At 36.1% G+C, this 17,789-nt stretch overlaps 1 protein-coding gene across 37 annotated transcripts in view; it reads right to left on the bottom strand.

The window, feature by feature from the left end:
- The window catches only part of CLASP2 (cytoplasmic linker associated protein 2), a 153,390-nt gene that overhangs the window by 109,317 nt on the left and 26,284 nt on the right, over positions 1-17,789 (bottom strand). For 36 of the 37 annotated variants that reach the window (XM_045857503.1, XM_045857501.1, XM_045857510.1 and 33 more), the window contains exon 7: positions 15,304-15,374. In XM_045857503.1, the coding sequence (XP_045713459.1) occupies positions 15,304-15,374 (71 nt within the window). Of the gene's footprint in view, positions 1-7,884; positions 8,023-15,303; positions 15,375-17,789 lie in introns of those variants that run through there. The other variant, XM_045857538.1, reaches the window with a different exon arrangement.

Here is a 17,789-nt window from a genome sequence, read left to right as displayed (position 1 = left end):
TAATTTATAATTACTTCTGTTCGCACTTGCATATTTCAAAAAGATAACACTTGGTTTGGTGCAGAAACAAAACAGGATGCATGTATTAGAAAGTACTAGAGAATACAAACTAATAGCATCAGCAGGCTGTAGTGGTTATGCATACGATGGAGTGAAAAAGGAGGAGAAGACCTGAGAAGAGGAAAAATATGGCGGTGGAGGAGGAGAACAGATATAGGAGAATGAGGTGATGGAGGAGGAGGAAGAGAAGATCGGGAGGAAGAAGAAATAATGATAGGGAGGAGATGGAAATAAAGGAGGAGGAGATGGAGGAAGAAATGGACAAGAAGAAATGGAGGAGAAGGGGAGGAGGAGGAAGACAGAGAAATAGAAGAAGAAATGGAAGAGGAGAATGGAGGAAGAAGGGAGTAAGAGAAGAGAGAGGAGAAGGACAGGGAGGAATAAAAAAGCCCATACAAGCTAAGGAAGACTTAATCTTACGTTGCCTTCATATTGCACTAGGAACCTGTCCTCAGTAAGCACTGACCTACGATAGTCCTCAATTCCCGAATTCATCTGGCAGCAAAATCTCATGACTTGAACTCTGTGTATGGCAAAACTTAATGTGAACTGACATAAGGTTATTCATTAGCTTTATTTCACTTACTGCAAAAAATATCAGAGTGCTTGATTACAAGGTACAGCATCAAATGTAGTCAGGGTTGCTATATAATATGGTAAATCATATTACTTCTCTAAAGTCTGACATGTTCTGAATTCCAAAATACAGTGTTCCCAAGAGTCAGATAAAAAATTATAATTTGTATTACCATCATCAATTCCCCTTTTTTCTTTTTCCCTTCAAAGAAAAGCCATATACATATTCAAATAGCTATTCAAACTTTCCACTTCACTTTTACGCATACATGTAATTCCAAAACATGAAATTTCTATACTTCTGAATAAATATGAAAGATGAAAAACTGCTCCATCTTAAAGGGCAAACAAAAGAGCAAACCAAAACTTTATACCATGTCTCATTTAAAAAAAATCATTTTGTGTTCATTTTCCTCAGTGAACCAACTAAGCAGTTTGGTACGAAGAACCCACACCACAATGGACATTCATGTACAAAATAGACTCTGCTTCATATTAAGTTGTTTCTTACCCCAAAGTTCCTCTTTTTACTCAAAGCTATATCCTTCCTTATTCTAATTAAAACAATGAGCAATAGGACTCTGGATTTCTGAAGTGTTTCACAGTCCTGCATATCCAGCAATGATCAATGGTTACGTCCAACAGCAAAATTAGCATCTTACACTAGGAAACAAGAATCCCTATAAGGTATATATCATATGTATCTCAGAAAATTCAAATTCTAGTTGTTTTCATCTCCCACTCTGCTTTTACAGTAGGATACTCTCCTTGGCCTTCCTCTGACCTGGAAGGTCTCTGTGGCTCAGTTCCTCCCTCCTTCACCCAGCCATTAACTGTTAAATATCCTCCTCCCCAGACTACACACTTTCTAAATGGCTTCACCCACTGTTAATAGTTTTCAGTAGTTTCTATATGCTGACAACTATCAAATATTTGTTGCCAGTCTAAACCATCTTTCTATTTCAGACCCACATATTCAACTGCCTACTAGAAATCTCCCCCATGAATATCTGAAATGCATCTCTAATCTGACAAAGGTAACCTAACACCAACACCATCTCCAAACCTATTCTCCCTTTATTCCCCTGTGCTGGTAAATGATATCACCGTCTAGTCAGCTCAAGGTCACAACCTGGGGGCCTCATTCCAAATTTTCTCCTCTGGCCTTAATGATTGGATCATCTACCAATAGTTCTTGTTGTACGTAACTCCAAGTTTTATACACCTATTTCTCTTTACCTCTGCTGCCATTCTTAACACCAGGCCAGTATCACCTCTGTCTATATTACTACATCTCCTTAACTAGTTTCCTTGCTTCCATTCTTGACCTTCCAAATTGCAAAGTAAACAATGCAATCCTCTAAAAGAAATCATTTGGAACAAAGGCTGCTGAAACTGTTAAGTGAAAGGTTGATAGGGAACTTTATGTGAGGCTTATAACACCCATTATTCAATATTAATACCACAAAGAAACACATTCAGACAAAAAATATACAATAACCCCTACAAAAATCTGTACCCCCCCCAAAAAAAAACAAGAAACAGAAACAAAAAATCAGACCTGATTCTGATCAAGACATTAGCAAAATTTTTCATTTTCAGGAAATACAGGGGACATGACAACATTAAAAAACAAAAACATAAAACCACCATAGCAATGCAATCAACAAAATCTAGTACGTGGGAAAACTTTATCTGATGGATGTGTTTTCCCTCAACAAATAAATGGTGGAAGGAGAAAAAGACAATTGTTTTAAATGAGTAAAACCTTTAGAGGTGAATCAACCAACTGCAGTGGTCGATCTTGTTTGAATCCCAATTCAAAATGTAAAAAGATAGTTATGAAATAGCAAAGCATATATTCACATGCACACACACACATCCCAGTCCGGCAAGACAGTAGGGCCGGGGAAGAGAGGTAGGAGGACTGACGAATGAAAACAGGCTATGTACTGATAATTTCTTGAAGTTGGATGAAGTTGGATATTTCTTGAAGTTGATAATTTCTTGAAGTTGGTGGTAATGGAAGTTTATCATAATATTCTCTAGTTCTGGGTATGTTTGAAATTTTTCCTTAATAAATGTAATTTGAATCACTTTATTCTCTTCCTTAAAACCCTGCAATGGAATCACCATAAAATAATAAGTAACATCCGAAGAGCAAAGAAAATGAGGTAGGACAAAGAGTGCAAATAAAAAGGACGGAAGGATTTTGAAGAGTAACACCACAGCAAAGGTGCAACTTAGAATTCTCAAAAGCGACTAAAACAGCAGAGAGAACTGACCTACCTTGGAGAATGACAGAGAAGTGATCATTTCTAAGCCAGAAAGTACAGGAATGATTAGCAAGAAACAACTGAAAATTTGTGGAAAGATTTCATCATTAAGCTCTTCCCACCTCCAACTCAGGGAACTCAACATTTTACATACAGGTGTGTGAGTATATGTGCATGCTTACATGTGTATGCACACACATACACACAATTCTGTAAAACTGGGGCCACCAGAAAAGGAAATATGAAGTTCCTGGAACCATTTGAGCTTTTATTTGATAAAATTAAAATTAAAAGAAGGACTGGATGAGAGTCAATGAAACCTCCCAGAATGCAGAGTAAAAGAGAATGTAAAACTTATAAGACAAACAAAAAAAGACACAGTGAATCAACCCAGGAGCTTTAATATCTGACTAATAACAATCCTATAAGGACAGACTAAAGCTAATAATAAAGGGTAGAAACCTATCAACAAAATAATAATAATAATATTTCTTGGAGCTAAAATGAAAATATTTCAGTAAAATGACTTGAAACTGAAAATAGAATCAAAACGACCAAATTTTTAAAAAAGATTTTAGTTATGTTTGTTTATTTATTTTAGTGAGAGAAGGGGAGAGAGAGAGAGAGGGAGAGAAGCATCCATTGGTTGCCTCTCACATGCCTCTAACCTGGAGACCTGGCCCACAACCCAGGCATGTGCCCCGACTGAGAATCGAACCAGTGATCTTTTAGACGGCAGGCCTGCGCTCGATCCACTGAGACACACTAGGCAGGGCAACAATGGCCAAATTTTAATATTTACTTGAAGATGCTGTGTTCTCAGCAGCAGAGTCTTAAAAGTGAAACTATTTTATGTATAAAAAAAGGAAGTCCATTTCATACAAAGTTTAAAAGAGGCCAAAAATTTGATTAAGTGTCTTAAAAATTCTAAGTAGGTATTAACTAGTTAAAACATATTAGAAGATATTTACCTTTTTCTTTAAAGGGATCCTTTAAAAATTCAAGAACTTCAATAGTTTAATGAAGGGACAAATGCAATTTAGACCATTATGTGGTATTAATAAAATTAGCATATGTGATGAAAGCATAATATCAAACTAAATAATAAATGCAGCTCTTATTATAAGGTTTATTTAGAAGTTTTGCAAAATCTAGTCATTTCAGGTAAATTTTCCTGACAGCTAAAGGCTGGTCATAACAGCTGTCAAGAACATCAACTATACCATTCTACAAGAAACAATGTAAACCTTTTCTTGAAGATTCAGGTTCATTAGCAAAATCATGTTTGAGGATATGTTGCTACTGGTATCCAACACCTTGCACCTAGGTAGGTAAATGGGTCTGCTTCAAGATCACTAAGATTTCCAATCTTAGTGCCCACTACTTAGCCTATACTGTTGCTAAATGCTCAGTCTTTTGTCCCCTGTAATTCACTTTTTCTCCTTAAGACTTTTTTCACTTATCACTGCTCCTAGAATAAAAGTTTGCCAGTAAGTTAAAGAGTTGCTTTCTTTCAGTGATTTAAATTACCCAATCACAGAATATTCTAGAGTATGGAAGAGAAATACTCAGCATAATTTCTTACTATTGTTCCCTACCCCCAACACCAATAGTTATGTCAATCTGGAGTGGTCCCAGAAGGCTTACCTCTAGACAGCTGAAATTATATCATCACTTGTATAATTTTTTTTAAAAGATTCATAGTTGAAATAACAAACTGTGTTGAAATGTTGAAAGTTTACAAATAGGGCACTGGCTGGTGTGCCTCAGTTGGATGGAGTGTCCTCCCATAAACAGAAAGGACACAGGTTCAGTCCCCCATCGGGGCATGTGTGAGAAGCAATCAATTGATGTTTCTCTCTCACATGGATGTTTCTCTCCCTCTTTCTCCAGCTCTTCCCCTCTAAAATCAATAAGCATGTCTTTGGTAAGGATACAAAAAGAAAAAAGAGTTTATAAACAGTCTATCTGCAACAAAAACTTGTTTCTTTCCAGCTACCCTACAGCATAACAACAAAAGGCCAAATTCCTCTCCTGAGCTGTTGACGCAGATTGCAGGGCTCAGCGTCACATAATAATCCTACAGGTTTTTAACTCTATCAGGTTTGACTGCCCACCATTACTTCTCAATCATCTGACTGCTCATTTTTATACTCTTGGGTAAGTACAAATACAAGTAGACAGGAAAGTACGGAAACTCTTCAACTGATAGTCTTCATAGTGTTTCACAAAACCAAGATTAATAGTTAATAGATTAATAACCAAAATATATAAAGAGCAACTATAAATAAGCAACAAAAAAGTCAAATAACCCAAAAATTGCCTAAGGCAATTTAGTGGACAAGCTACAGAAAAGAAAATACAAATAAACAAATGTATGAAAATGATTAGCTTTATTAGAAAGCAGAGATGTTTTCAAAAGGGTGAGATATTTTTCACTCCTCTGATAGGCAAACTTTAAAAAGATTAGTAACAACAACAACAACTGAAAAGAACAGAGGACTGTTGACGTTAAGTGGTAAAGTATCTTTTGGAGGAAAATTAACTATAGCTAATGCAATTTGAAATAAATAAAAACTTTGATCCAGAAATTTCTACTTTTAGACTATTTTAAGGAATATATATATGTGGGCATTTGTAGATATACACACATTATGTTTTGCACAAAGATGCTTTTTCAGAATCATTTAGAAAAATCATGTGATTAAACAATCTAAAATTCCATAAAAGAAGAAATGTTTATGATACATCCATACTACGGAATTCTATGCAACAGCTCAAATGAATGAGGCAGTTACACATGACTACATTAAAATCTCTATGACATATTGAGCACAGAGCAAATGGCAAATATACATTCAGAATGATATAATTTATGTAAACTCAGTAAAAACAAAACCATTTATCTTGGTACTTAATATATATGTAAGGCACAGTAAAAGGTAGAAAAAGATAAACTCCATACTAATGAAAGTATTCATGTCTGCTTGCATTTGGGATTGAGACTTAGAAGTAATTTGGAGGGGACTTTTGCTGTATCTTCATTATTTGAATTTTGAAAAGGAGACTATATTTGTGCTAAGTCTCCAATTTAAAATGAAGGAATAAAACAAACAAACAAACAAATAAATAAAATGAAGGAATAAAAACAATATGGGTTAGGAATAGCATAATTTGTTATATATGTTCACATGATGCTATTATGGCATATGTACATTATATGTGAGAAACTAAATATACAGGAGTATATATAAAAATGTTAATAACTATAAATCCCAAAATATATAACTTTATTGTTTATTGTGTATATTTTTAATTTTTAGTGAAGGTATATTCCTTTAATTACCAATAATACATGAGAAAAGCATTTCCATTTGGAGGAAAATGAACAGGAACGTAATGTTACTCTCTGAGCTTTGTAAGAAGTTGTTACTTTAATTTTTTCTAAATCAATACATTCTTAAACAGTCTAAATGTATTTATGTACTACTTGAAAAAAAGAAAAACTAAGTAAATATACGTTGATAGCAATGGACTGAACCTGTATGTTTAAGAAAGAAAAATCTTGATATGGCCCAAACCAAATGCAACATTGAGAGTTGCCTGTAAATTAAGATTTAAACAACAAACTTGGCAAGATCCTTAAGTATATGAAAAACTTAATTCGCTAATTTTGATGGCTTTTACTTTAAAAATTAGTAGTTAGAATTATTTTGCTATTTATTTATATAAGGACATATAAGTTAGCTAAACTCTTTTACATAATTCTTGGAATAAAACATAACAATATGCAAAACCAAACTTACTATCATATTTCCATTAACATGTTCATAATAGTTTAAATGGCCATTTACTAATATCATCATTTTGGTAAATTTGCATCCTATTCCTATACCAAGCGTACAAACTCTTTAGAGGGAAGTCATTATATCGTCATAAGAAAGGCTGAAACTATTAAGAGTTAAAATTCCCAAATACTGTTAGTCTTCATTAAGAAACTAGTGAAAATATATACAAAACACTTTTTGAGTAACCTCAAATTCCCCTTTGTACACATCTCTGGTTTTGATGCAATTATAAAGCATACCGCTAAGCATCTTAACAAAAGGTTTAATAAGGAAAAAAAAAAGTTCAAGTATTAAGTGTTATGAAGGACAATAACAAAAGCACTAGATTTGGTTCTAGTTTGTTCTGTGCCTGAGACTTATAATCTCAGCAAGCCTTAGTTTTTCAGTCTGTGAAATGGAAATACCAAAATACTCTGTATATTTCACAGAGTTATCTGTACCTGAGGAGTTAATGTATGCTAAGTATTTGAAAGTGCTTTAGAAAACTAAAATGCACTATGAAAATATTTTTAAATTATTTTTATTATAGTAGAGCACTTGTAAAATCAATTTTTAAACAGATTATATCCTATATAGAAATTGTAAAAGACTAATATTTTCTGGAAAACTATTTACTAGGGACCCAGAAAAATCACAAGCATATTCATTAAAATAGTGTCTGTGGCAAGCCATTTTGCCTCTTTAACTACTTTACAGCACAGAATTCTACTTGTTGTCAAATACAACAGGAAAGATGTGAAGCTAGTTAACCAAACCTTCCTGCCAAAATCTGTCATTCTTCCAAAGGCCATATTCTCTGTTTACAGCTTTTGTATATATTCCATGTTTCTTCCAATATCGTTTCCTCATATCTAGCACCAAAGACTGAGGGCTTGCTTGGACTGAAAGGTAAATGGTCACCTTATATTTGCCAGATCCCATACAGACATATCAAGTAGAAAAAGATACCAAATGACAAGTAAGCACACACGTGCATACATGCATACATGACTGTGTACACACACACACACACACACACGTCCTTCATTCTTAAAGGAGAAATATATTCCTTACATAGCAAACGATCGTCACTTTCAAAGCAAGTGTATAACACGAGCAAAAGAAGGAAAATAAATCTTACTCACCATCTCCCATAGCCATTCAGATGGTCCAGGGAGCTCTCTCAAACCAAGAGGTCAAACAGCACAGCAAATAAAGGCGGCTCAGTGCCTGCGCCACTGGGCTCGGCCTGCAGCCTGCAGACACCGGGAGCACTGTGTGACCCAGGCCGCGCTGCAGCTCTGCACCGCAATAGCCAACAGCTGCTATACCACTTCAAAATAAAAGTCTGGGGTCTTGTTGAAAACCCTCGTCTATTTAGCAGAGCCTAGCAGTGCTTGATCAAGCTTATTCTTTAACTGTACACAGGCTGTTAGACACAGGTTATGATGTTTCTCCTTATACTGGATGACTGAAATTTAATGTAAGAAAAGCTCTGGGAGCCAATAAATGTCATTCCACTGGGGGACTTTTAATGCAATCATCAAAACACAAGGCATGTGTTCAGCAATCATTTTCTGCTTCCCTAAAGATATCCATGCAATCAGTAGCAATCACATGATCTCATGGATTAACTGATTTGCACCTTTTTAAAGGTTTTCACCCTTGTAACATTTACAACAGAAGACTGCTAGAAGTGCACAAACAAGAACAGCCCAGTTTCCATGATTAACTGCTCTCATTATGCAGGAAGCATTTCTGGCTGCCGTAAACAAATCACGTCAAAGGCAGCTCATCAAAGGCTGCTCTGTGTGCGGACAGCAGGGCCACACGGAACAAAGCTTGCTTCTGGTGGAAACAGAACCTCGCCAGTGCGCAGCTGCAGGGACACGAGCACCCTCCATCCAAGCCGCACAACCATCAGCACATAGCTAACCTCAGGAAAGGCCCTGGGGTGCACAGTCACAAATAGATACCTTTAAACATCAACCTATGAAGAGGTGTTTTGCCTTTCACCAAAGGGTGTGTTATAAACACATAAAAAGCTTAACTACAGGTTACCTTACCACCTCCAATAAGCCAAATATCAAGGTAATTCCAAAGCCTAGTTTCTATGTTTTGTCTTATAGCCAGCCTCTTAGAACAACTCTTTTCCTAGTAACTGTTTCAAACAGAGAAGCTGGGAAATATTTTACAGTGATTACACGCTAAGACTGCATTAGGTCCTCCACATACAGTGGACACATTGGAATCACGCACAGCTTTTTTCACAGTGACAGAGGAAAAGACTTGCAGTCAGAGCGCCACCAACACTGTTAGTATTTACATCTCGATTAGCGTAGGAGACTGTCTAGAAAGCTCCACGATGACACCAGGCTCTGCTGTAATCATAGGGGGCCTGCAACTTTCAGCCCTTTCCTTCCTACCGGGCTGGTGTTGCCTCCTTTCAGCCACAATCTGATTAATTTTAAATCCAGTTTCCTTCTACTGGCAGAGCTAATTCCACTGTACTTAGGAAGTCTGCCTAATTTACTTTGTAATACAAAAATTACAGTCAGGCTTGAAAAATCTTGAAGACAAAAAATGCTGTTCATTTCTCACCATTGCTAAACTAAATGACAAGCTCAAATCTCAGATGATACCATTTACTTTGTGTTCTTGAGTTGTGCTAAACTAATGCACTAGGAAATCAAGTAAAAAAATTCAATCAAAACTGAAATCGAATGAATATAGAAACAACAATTAAGAAAGAAATCAGAGACAAAAGCATGAGATGTAGTTATATACCAGGACATAAATAAGGGGAAAGAGGTAGACTAAAGAGAAAAAATAAAGACTGGTTCTCAAAACAGTAAAGATAGTGTTAGACCATGTCACCCCACTCACCTTATCCCTCTCCTGCCTAGAATCCTCGCTACTCCCAGAAGTTCCTTAATACTTCTCCCATGGCCTACAAGGCCCTCATATGATGGTTCCTGCTTATTTTTTCAACTACATCTCGTACATGGTCTCCCTTTCAACCCAGCCCTGGCCTCCCTTCTGTCCTTCAAATACACTAAGTCCTTTTGTAGCTTTCGGTCTTTATGGTCTTGCTTTCTCTGCCCAAAACACATTTCTTACCATTTATCCCATGACTGGCTCATTCTCCTTTACCAGGTCTCAATTCAAATACGTCAACTATCAGAGAGATTTGCACCACTATTCTAAAATGGCATCACTGCGCTACTTACCAACTCCATATCCTATTTCCTTCATTTAATGATATAAGATGACAGCTTTTAGCTATAATGGCTCTTAAAAAGTCATACTACTTTTATAACAAATCTTCTGGTTTTTGTTTTTGTCTGTATTTAGCAAAATGACTTTTCATACCAAAACACTCCCAATCAATATAAGAAGTGTGATATTTCCTTATTATGATTTATTTCAGGCAAAGGCACACCAAAAAAATTTTACTTAACCATAATAGTTTCTAGTCACAGAATATCATATGGAACAAATCTGAATTAAATGTCACATTTGGGTGAACTCACGACAATTTGCTTTGCATTATGTACACAAAGCAAGAGAAAGAAAAGGCAGTTATCTTTAATGGCTCTTCAGTCTGTCATGTGTGTAAACTTTTTTTTAAAATCCTCACCCTAGGATGTTTATTGATTTTATGAAGAGAAGGGAAGGGAGAGAGAGAAGGGAAAGAGCATAGACATGAGAGAGAAACACTGGTCCGCTGCCGCCCACACACACCCCAACCAAGGATCAAACCTTGGCTGTGCATAAACCATTCTTATGAGTTTTCATGCTGAGACTTTATTTTGATGTAGAATGTCTTCCTATTCTATTACTTTCTTTTTATCCTTACCCAAGGACATTTTTTTTTATTGCTTTTAGAAAGAGAGGAGGGGAGGGGAGGGGGAGAGGGAGAAGGAGAGGGGAGAGAGATGGGGTGACGGAGACATCCACTCGTTGTCTTCTCATATGTGCCCCAACAGAGGACTGAACCTGTAACCTGGGTATGTGCTCTGCCCGAGAATTGACCACACAACTTTTATGTCTATGGATAATGCTCCAAACAACTGAGCCACACCAGCCAGGGCCTATTCTATTTTTATTTTACAATTTTACTTTGCGTGTACAATAACAATGAGTCAACAAAGGGCTAAAAATTTTGTGGGGGGAAATGTGCAGAAATAAAAAAGGAGTTGAAAAGACCTTTATTACTTCAGGTACAAACTATTTTTTGCATTTAATTATTACCTATCAAAATTCGTTTTCAGTGTTTAATTGATACACTTTTCTACCTGTAAAAATTATTCAAGTATCCTGGATTGAAATGAAACACACTATAATATTAGTAGAAATAGTGTTTTTATTTAATGGCTTTTAATTTGGCAGCAAGGATTTTAAAAATAATGTAAATTAAATCCATTAAATTCATTAAACAAAGGGCAGCTGTATTTCTTCCATGACCAACTGTGATCACTCTGGAAATCCACTTGTGCACTTGTCTGTGATCTAGTCTCCCTTCCTAGAATGTGGGCTCAGTGAGGCAGAATCCCTGACCGTCTTCTTCACTGTCGTGACAGGATCTAATTTACGTTTTAAGATCATTCCTTCTTCTGGATAGAGAATAGACTGCATGGGAAATCTGGGGGAAAACATGGTACAGAAATCCACTGTGGTAATCTCGGCAAAAATAAAAGGGGATTTAGAAAGCAGTTTTAGCAGTGGAGATGAAGAAACAAATTTGGGATATATCAACATTTCAGAGGAAGAAATGACTAATTAAGATTAATTAGTAAATGACTAATTAGAGATTAATTCAGATTTCTAGCCTGAGCTGATGAGATGGTACCACTGATTGAAATGAGTAAACTGAGGGAAGAACAGATTTGAAGGAAAGGAAGAGACAACAGTGTTTCAGTTTTGTACATGTTAAGTCCAGGATGCCCATTAGGCATCCAAATGGAAATGTCAGAGGGGCCACAGGCTACCAATTCTAGAGCATAAGGGAGAGATGAATGAGGGCTAGAACTACACAATTAAGAGTCATCAGCAAATAGTTCCTGTTGAAAGCCTCTGAGCTGGATTAGAGCACTGAGGGAAAATAAAGACAAGGGAGAGGAGGGGGTTTGGCAGCTGCCAACATGATAAATGGGCTTGCTTCCCTCTTCTAGTCCTCTCCCTTATGAATGAATCCATTAAAGTATTTTTCAATGACAGCATAATACTGTCTTCAGAAACATCGTGACCAATTTCTACACCCCAATATACATATTATAGACTTTAACGTTCACATTTGACCATGCTTACTTACAATATTCAGATCATAATCTCCAAAAAACTTAAAGACACCCCTAAGAGAATTAAATGGAAGATACTAACCCCAAACCTCCTTCCATGAAGAGATAAATAAGAGAAAAAGAAAGAGAGCTAAAAAAATATGGGAAAAAATCTGTTTTGAATGTAACAGAAATAACCTCACAAAATACAAGAATGACAGTTCCTTCAAAATAAACCATACTAAATAATAAATATTGAATATCTTAAATTTATAATAAGCATTATACTTCTTTTCTTAGAGTTGTAATTACACAGACTGGAATACAAAAATGAGAGTGTACTATAAATAGCATGAAAACACAAAAATCATAATTCAAGAAATTTTAACAACTCGCCATCTTCCTGCTGTTTCTGGTTTCTATGGAAATGGACAGAGGTAACTGCTGGAGAAAGAAGGACAAGGCACTTAAAACACCTTCTACTCAGAGGAGTGAAAAACAGCTGGCAGTCAGGGTGAGGACCAGTAGCACTAAAGTCAATTTATGCTTCTGGAATGAAGTTTAGATCGGGGTAGATGTAATCTTTTTAACACTAAATCCTTACTCCTTCTGCCTTCCTGCAGCAAAACAAGGCTCAGTCTTGGTTTTATCCAGAAGGAAAAAAAACTAATTTAGATTATTAACTAGTTTTCTTATTATGTAACTATCCAAGTCATACACCAAGTTTTTTCTCCAGCATTATTTACATTACTAAACTAATCACACTCTCTCTAATATGAACCTAATTTCCCAGGTGAAAAAACATCTACACTATCTTTGGGAATAGAACACATTCTTTCCATATAAAGTTAATTAATAATTAAAGACTGAAGTCTAGGTAAATGCTACCCAACAAAACCAAATACAATTTAGTATCTTTACAAAAAGTAGAGCAACCACAAAATCAAATATATGAAATACTAAGGCCAACTTCCATGAATTCCAACTTCTAATTAAGAAGCCAAAAATGATAATGGTGGTAAAGTTCCCACTTCTGTGTCTGTTCACCAGTGTCATCACTAACAGTCTACATATAGGTGTAATGGAACCCATCATCCCCACAATTTCTACTAAAAACAACTAAGTAAAACAACAGCAACCAAAAAAATAAAGTACGTAGGAATAAACTTAACGAAGGAGGTAGAAGACCTGTACTCAGAAAACTACAGAACACTAAAGAAAGAAATTAAGGAAGACACAAATAAATGGAAGTATGTACTGTGTTCATGAATGGGAAGAATTAACATCATTAAAATGTCCATACTACCCAAAGCAATTTATAGATTCAAGTCAGTCCCTAGTAAAATACCAATGACATATTTCAAAGATATAGAACAAATATTTCAAAATTTATATGGGACCATAAATGACCCTGAATAGCCTCAGCAATTTTAAGAAAGATGAACAAAGTAGGAGGGATCACAATACCTGACATCAAACTATATTACAAGGCCACTGTAACCAAAACAGTCTGGTATTGGCATAAGAACAGACACATACATCAATGGCACAGAAAAGAAAGCCCAGAAATAAACTGTGCCTCTATGATCAATCAACATTTGACAAAGAGGGCAGTTGCATAAAATGGAGTAAAAATAGCCTCTTCAACAAATGGTGTTGGCAGATCTGGACAGGTGCATGCAAAAAAAGAAACTAGACCACCATCTTACACCATACACAAAAACAAACTCAAGATGGATAAAAGGCTTATAAATGTAAGTCACGACACCATAAAAGGCCTACAGGAGAACACAGGCAGGAAAATTTCAGATATCCCACGCAGCAATACTTTCATCAGTATGTCCCCGAGGGCAAGGGATATAAAGGAAAGAATAAACAAATGGGACTACATCAAATTAAAAAGCTTCTGCACAGCTTAAAAAAAGTCAGCAAAATGAAAAGGGAACTAATCGTATGGGAAAACATATTTGCCAATGATACCTCGGACAAGGGTTTGATCTCCAAAATATATAAAGAACTCACATGACTTCACACCAAGAAGACAAACAATCCAATTAAAAAATGGAAAAAAGACCTGAAGAGACACCTCTCCAAGGAGGGCACAGAGAGGGCCCAGAGACATGTGAAAGGATGTTTAGGATCATTAATCATCAGAGAGATGCAAATTAAAACCACAATGAGATACCACTTCACACCAGTCAGAATAATGGCCATCATTAATAGATCAACCAGCAACAAGTGTTGGAGAGGTTGTGGAGAAAAGGGAACCCTACTGCACTGTTGGTGGGAATGCAGGCTGGTATAGCCACTGTGGAAAGCAGTATGGAATTTCCTAGAAAAACTAAAAATGGAATTGCCTTTTGACTCAGTGATTCCACTGCTTTGATTATACCCTAAGGACCCTGAAACACCAATCCAAAAGAACCTATGCACCCCAACGTTCATAGCAGCACAATGTAAAATAGCCAAGTGCTAGGGACAGCCTAAGTGCCCCATCAGTACATAAGTAGGTCAAAGAACTGTGGTATATTTACACAATGGAATACTATGCAGCAGAAAGAAAGAAGGAGCTCCTACCCTTTGCAACAGCATGGGTGGAACTGGAGAATATTATGCTAAGTGAAATAAGCCAAGTGGTGAAAGACAAATACCGTATGATCTTACCTATAAGTGGAACCTAATCAACAAAACAAGAGCAAAATAGAACCAGAGACATGGAAATAAAGAACAAAATGACAGTAACCAAAGGGGAGGAGGGGGAGGGGAAACAGGGGAAAGAAGGGGAACAGCCAAGTCAAGGAAAAAGCATAAATGACCCATGGACATGGACAATGGGGTGGGAGTGCAGGATGGAGCGGGGAGCAGTGTAGGTGAGAACTAAGGGGGAAAAATTGGGAGAATTTTCAATTCAATTCAATTACAATTGAATAACAATTTTTTAAAAATTTAACAATTAAGTAAACATTTACTCTGGGAATAGAAAGCACATTTCATGCATGGAACATGGAGGGCAAGAGAATCATCATATCTTCAACCCAGAAGATACAAAAATAGGCAAATGAATAGGATCATTTCACACAATTGAGTACATCCATTATTAAATTTTCACTTACTCCAAGAGTCAGAAAGGTAATAATCAACAGGATGTAAAGTCTTTGTTATTATATCCTAACAAAGTTAAGCCACAAAATCAAATGTAATATAACACTGACATGTCTTAGCATCTTAGGTTTCCTAAATAATCTTAGAAATCTTTAAAAACGGGAATAACTTAATTATTCTTACCTTTGCAGGCGCTGAAAATCATACCACCTGAATTCTGCACTTCATCAAATTTGGCAAATATCATTTCTAACCTGGGAATAAAAAATAAATTTTGTTTAACATACAATTTAAAGAGAAACAATTCCTTTCACCATCTCCGTGAGGAAAAAAGCAATTCTAGTTAGTTCTATACAACTCTCTTTTACAATGAACTCACTAAAAAGAAAAGACAAAAGCCACCCCTCTCCCGTTGAGAGAACCAGCCAAATATAGGTAGCACTCTACAGACTTGCAGGTATAATTGTGAAAGGATAACTTTCACACAAAGCAGTTCCCCAGGTTTCACCATAAAATTATTTCTCCAAACCCACCACAAATACTTTAGTTCCAACTTTATAATGAATCCATTCAGCCCCAATGTGTATTTTATTGTTTTTTTTTCATTACAATTTAATCCCCTTATACTCTACTCCTTCCCCTCCAACACCCCCCCTCGTGACAATCACAATACTGTCAAACTGAACTAACAAGCAAAATAGAGACAGACTTGTAGACAGAGAACAGGATGACACTAATACATCTTTAAAAAGTACGAAGAATCATGTTAAGGAAACTTAAGGCAGATATAAAAACAGTGGAATATAAAATGTCAGAAACTAAAGTAATGCTGATATGACTGATAATCTGATGTTTTCCCTCCTAACCTATCTTCATTCAACTGTTAGTGCTTCTGATTTTGTATTTAGAGTAATGACTTTCTACACGTCTGCTATTGCTCTGTTTTTAGTTAGAAGTTTCTTATTACAAAAGCAAAGTACACTCATTATAAAAGAAAACTAGAAAACATACATAGGAACAAAGAAAAGAAACCGCACACTCCTACCATCGAGAATTTAACTGTATCCTTTCTGAGCTTTATATTTATATATAAAGTTTTTTCAGATGAAAATAGTATCATGCTGACAGCACTATTTTTTTTTAGTTTGCGTTGCCTTTACTTTCCAATATACCATGCTATGATTTAGTCTTAAATTTATGACAGAGATTTGGGGAAGGCAAGAGGCCACTGTCATGGTGTCTTTAAATGTCAGGCGTTCTTTGATTTACCCTTATATTTCTGTCACAATTTCATTTCTAAAATTTTAGTTCTAACATTTAAGTCTAACACCCTAGGTCCACAACCTGTCGTTTTACTTGTAAAATGAGGATGCAGACACTGGTACTTGTTGGCTTAAGAAAATCTTTTAGTTAAAAATCTTCTAGGAATTGATTATATAGGCATACCTTGTTTTATTGCACTTTGCTTTCTTGTTCTTTGCAGTTACTGAATTTTTTACAAATTGAAAGTCTGTGGCTAGCCTGTGTCAAGCAAGTCTACTGGCACCATTTTTCCAGCAGCATGCTCTCTTCCCATCTCTTCTCACAATCTGGTACTCCTCGGAATATTTCAGACTTTTTCATTATTATTGTATTTGTTATGGTGATCTGTGATCAATGATCTCTGATGTTACTATGTGATTGTTTTGGGGTGCCATGAACTGCACCTATATAAAACAAGAAACTTAATAGACAAATGTTGTATGTGTTCTGACTGCCCCACTGATCAGAATATAGCCACAATGAAAACAGAATATAATTTTCTGAATTTATTGTATTCAACTTTTACAAATAAATTCTAGTGGAAAGAAGAAACACTTAGTGGAATATTTATCTAAAGAAAAGGGTAGAGCAAAATTCTTTCATATCAGAAATGTGTCCAGTATTTTGAATATGCAAAACACTATACCTACAAAATAATGTGTCCATATGCTAAAGAGTAGAAAACACTCCACATGCTTGAAGAAGCCAATCTGAGCCCTAGCCAGTGTGGATTGGCTGAGGTGTTGTCCTATAGATGAAAAGGCCCCAGGTTTGATTCCTTGTCAGGAAATATACCCAGGTCACAGGTTCAATCCGTGGTTGGGGTGCATATGAGAATGTAACTGATTAGCATTTCTCTCTGACATCTATGTTTTTCTCTCTCCCCCCTTCCCCAACCCCTCTCTCAAGGCAATGAAAAAATATCCTCAGGTGAGGATAAAAAAAAAAAGAGAGAGAAAGAAAAAGCCAATCTTACCATATCTTGTACCTATGTAGCCCTTGCCATCCCCTACCACCCGCTAGAGAAACACCATAGGGAAGAATGACATAAGCATAACATGGAGGGAAAGAACTATTAACTGACAGTCAGGAAGTCTTCAGCTTCTCACCAACTAGCTATCACTGCTCTGGGTTTCCCAGTCCTCATCTGTCACTTAGAGGAGAGGGAAACCACCAATAAGAGTAAGGTTGACAAGTTGCTGACTTACTTCATTAAGGACATTAAAGTATAAGCTATCCACGGAGGCTAAAATTACTTATAAAACATAACTTAAAAAGAAATATAATAGGCCAATTTTACCTTCAGCATAATGCAAAACTCCTAAGCACTTATGTGGATACATAATTTATAACAAAAGCAACACTGA

The sequence above is a fragment of the Phyllostomus hastatus genome, unplaced genomic scaffold (assembly GCF_019186645.2).
Source record: "Phyllostomus hastatus isolate PE091 unplaced genomic scaffold, TTU_PhHast_1.1 phas_scaffold_129, whole genome shotgun sequence".
Classification (NCBI taxonomy): Eukaryota; Metazoa; Chordata; class Mammalia; order Chiroptera; family Phyllostomidae; genus Phyllostomus; species Phyllostomus hastatus.
This window is presented reverse-complemented; position numbering and strand designations above follow the sequence as displayed.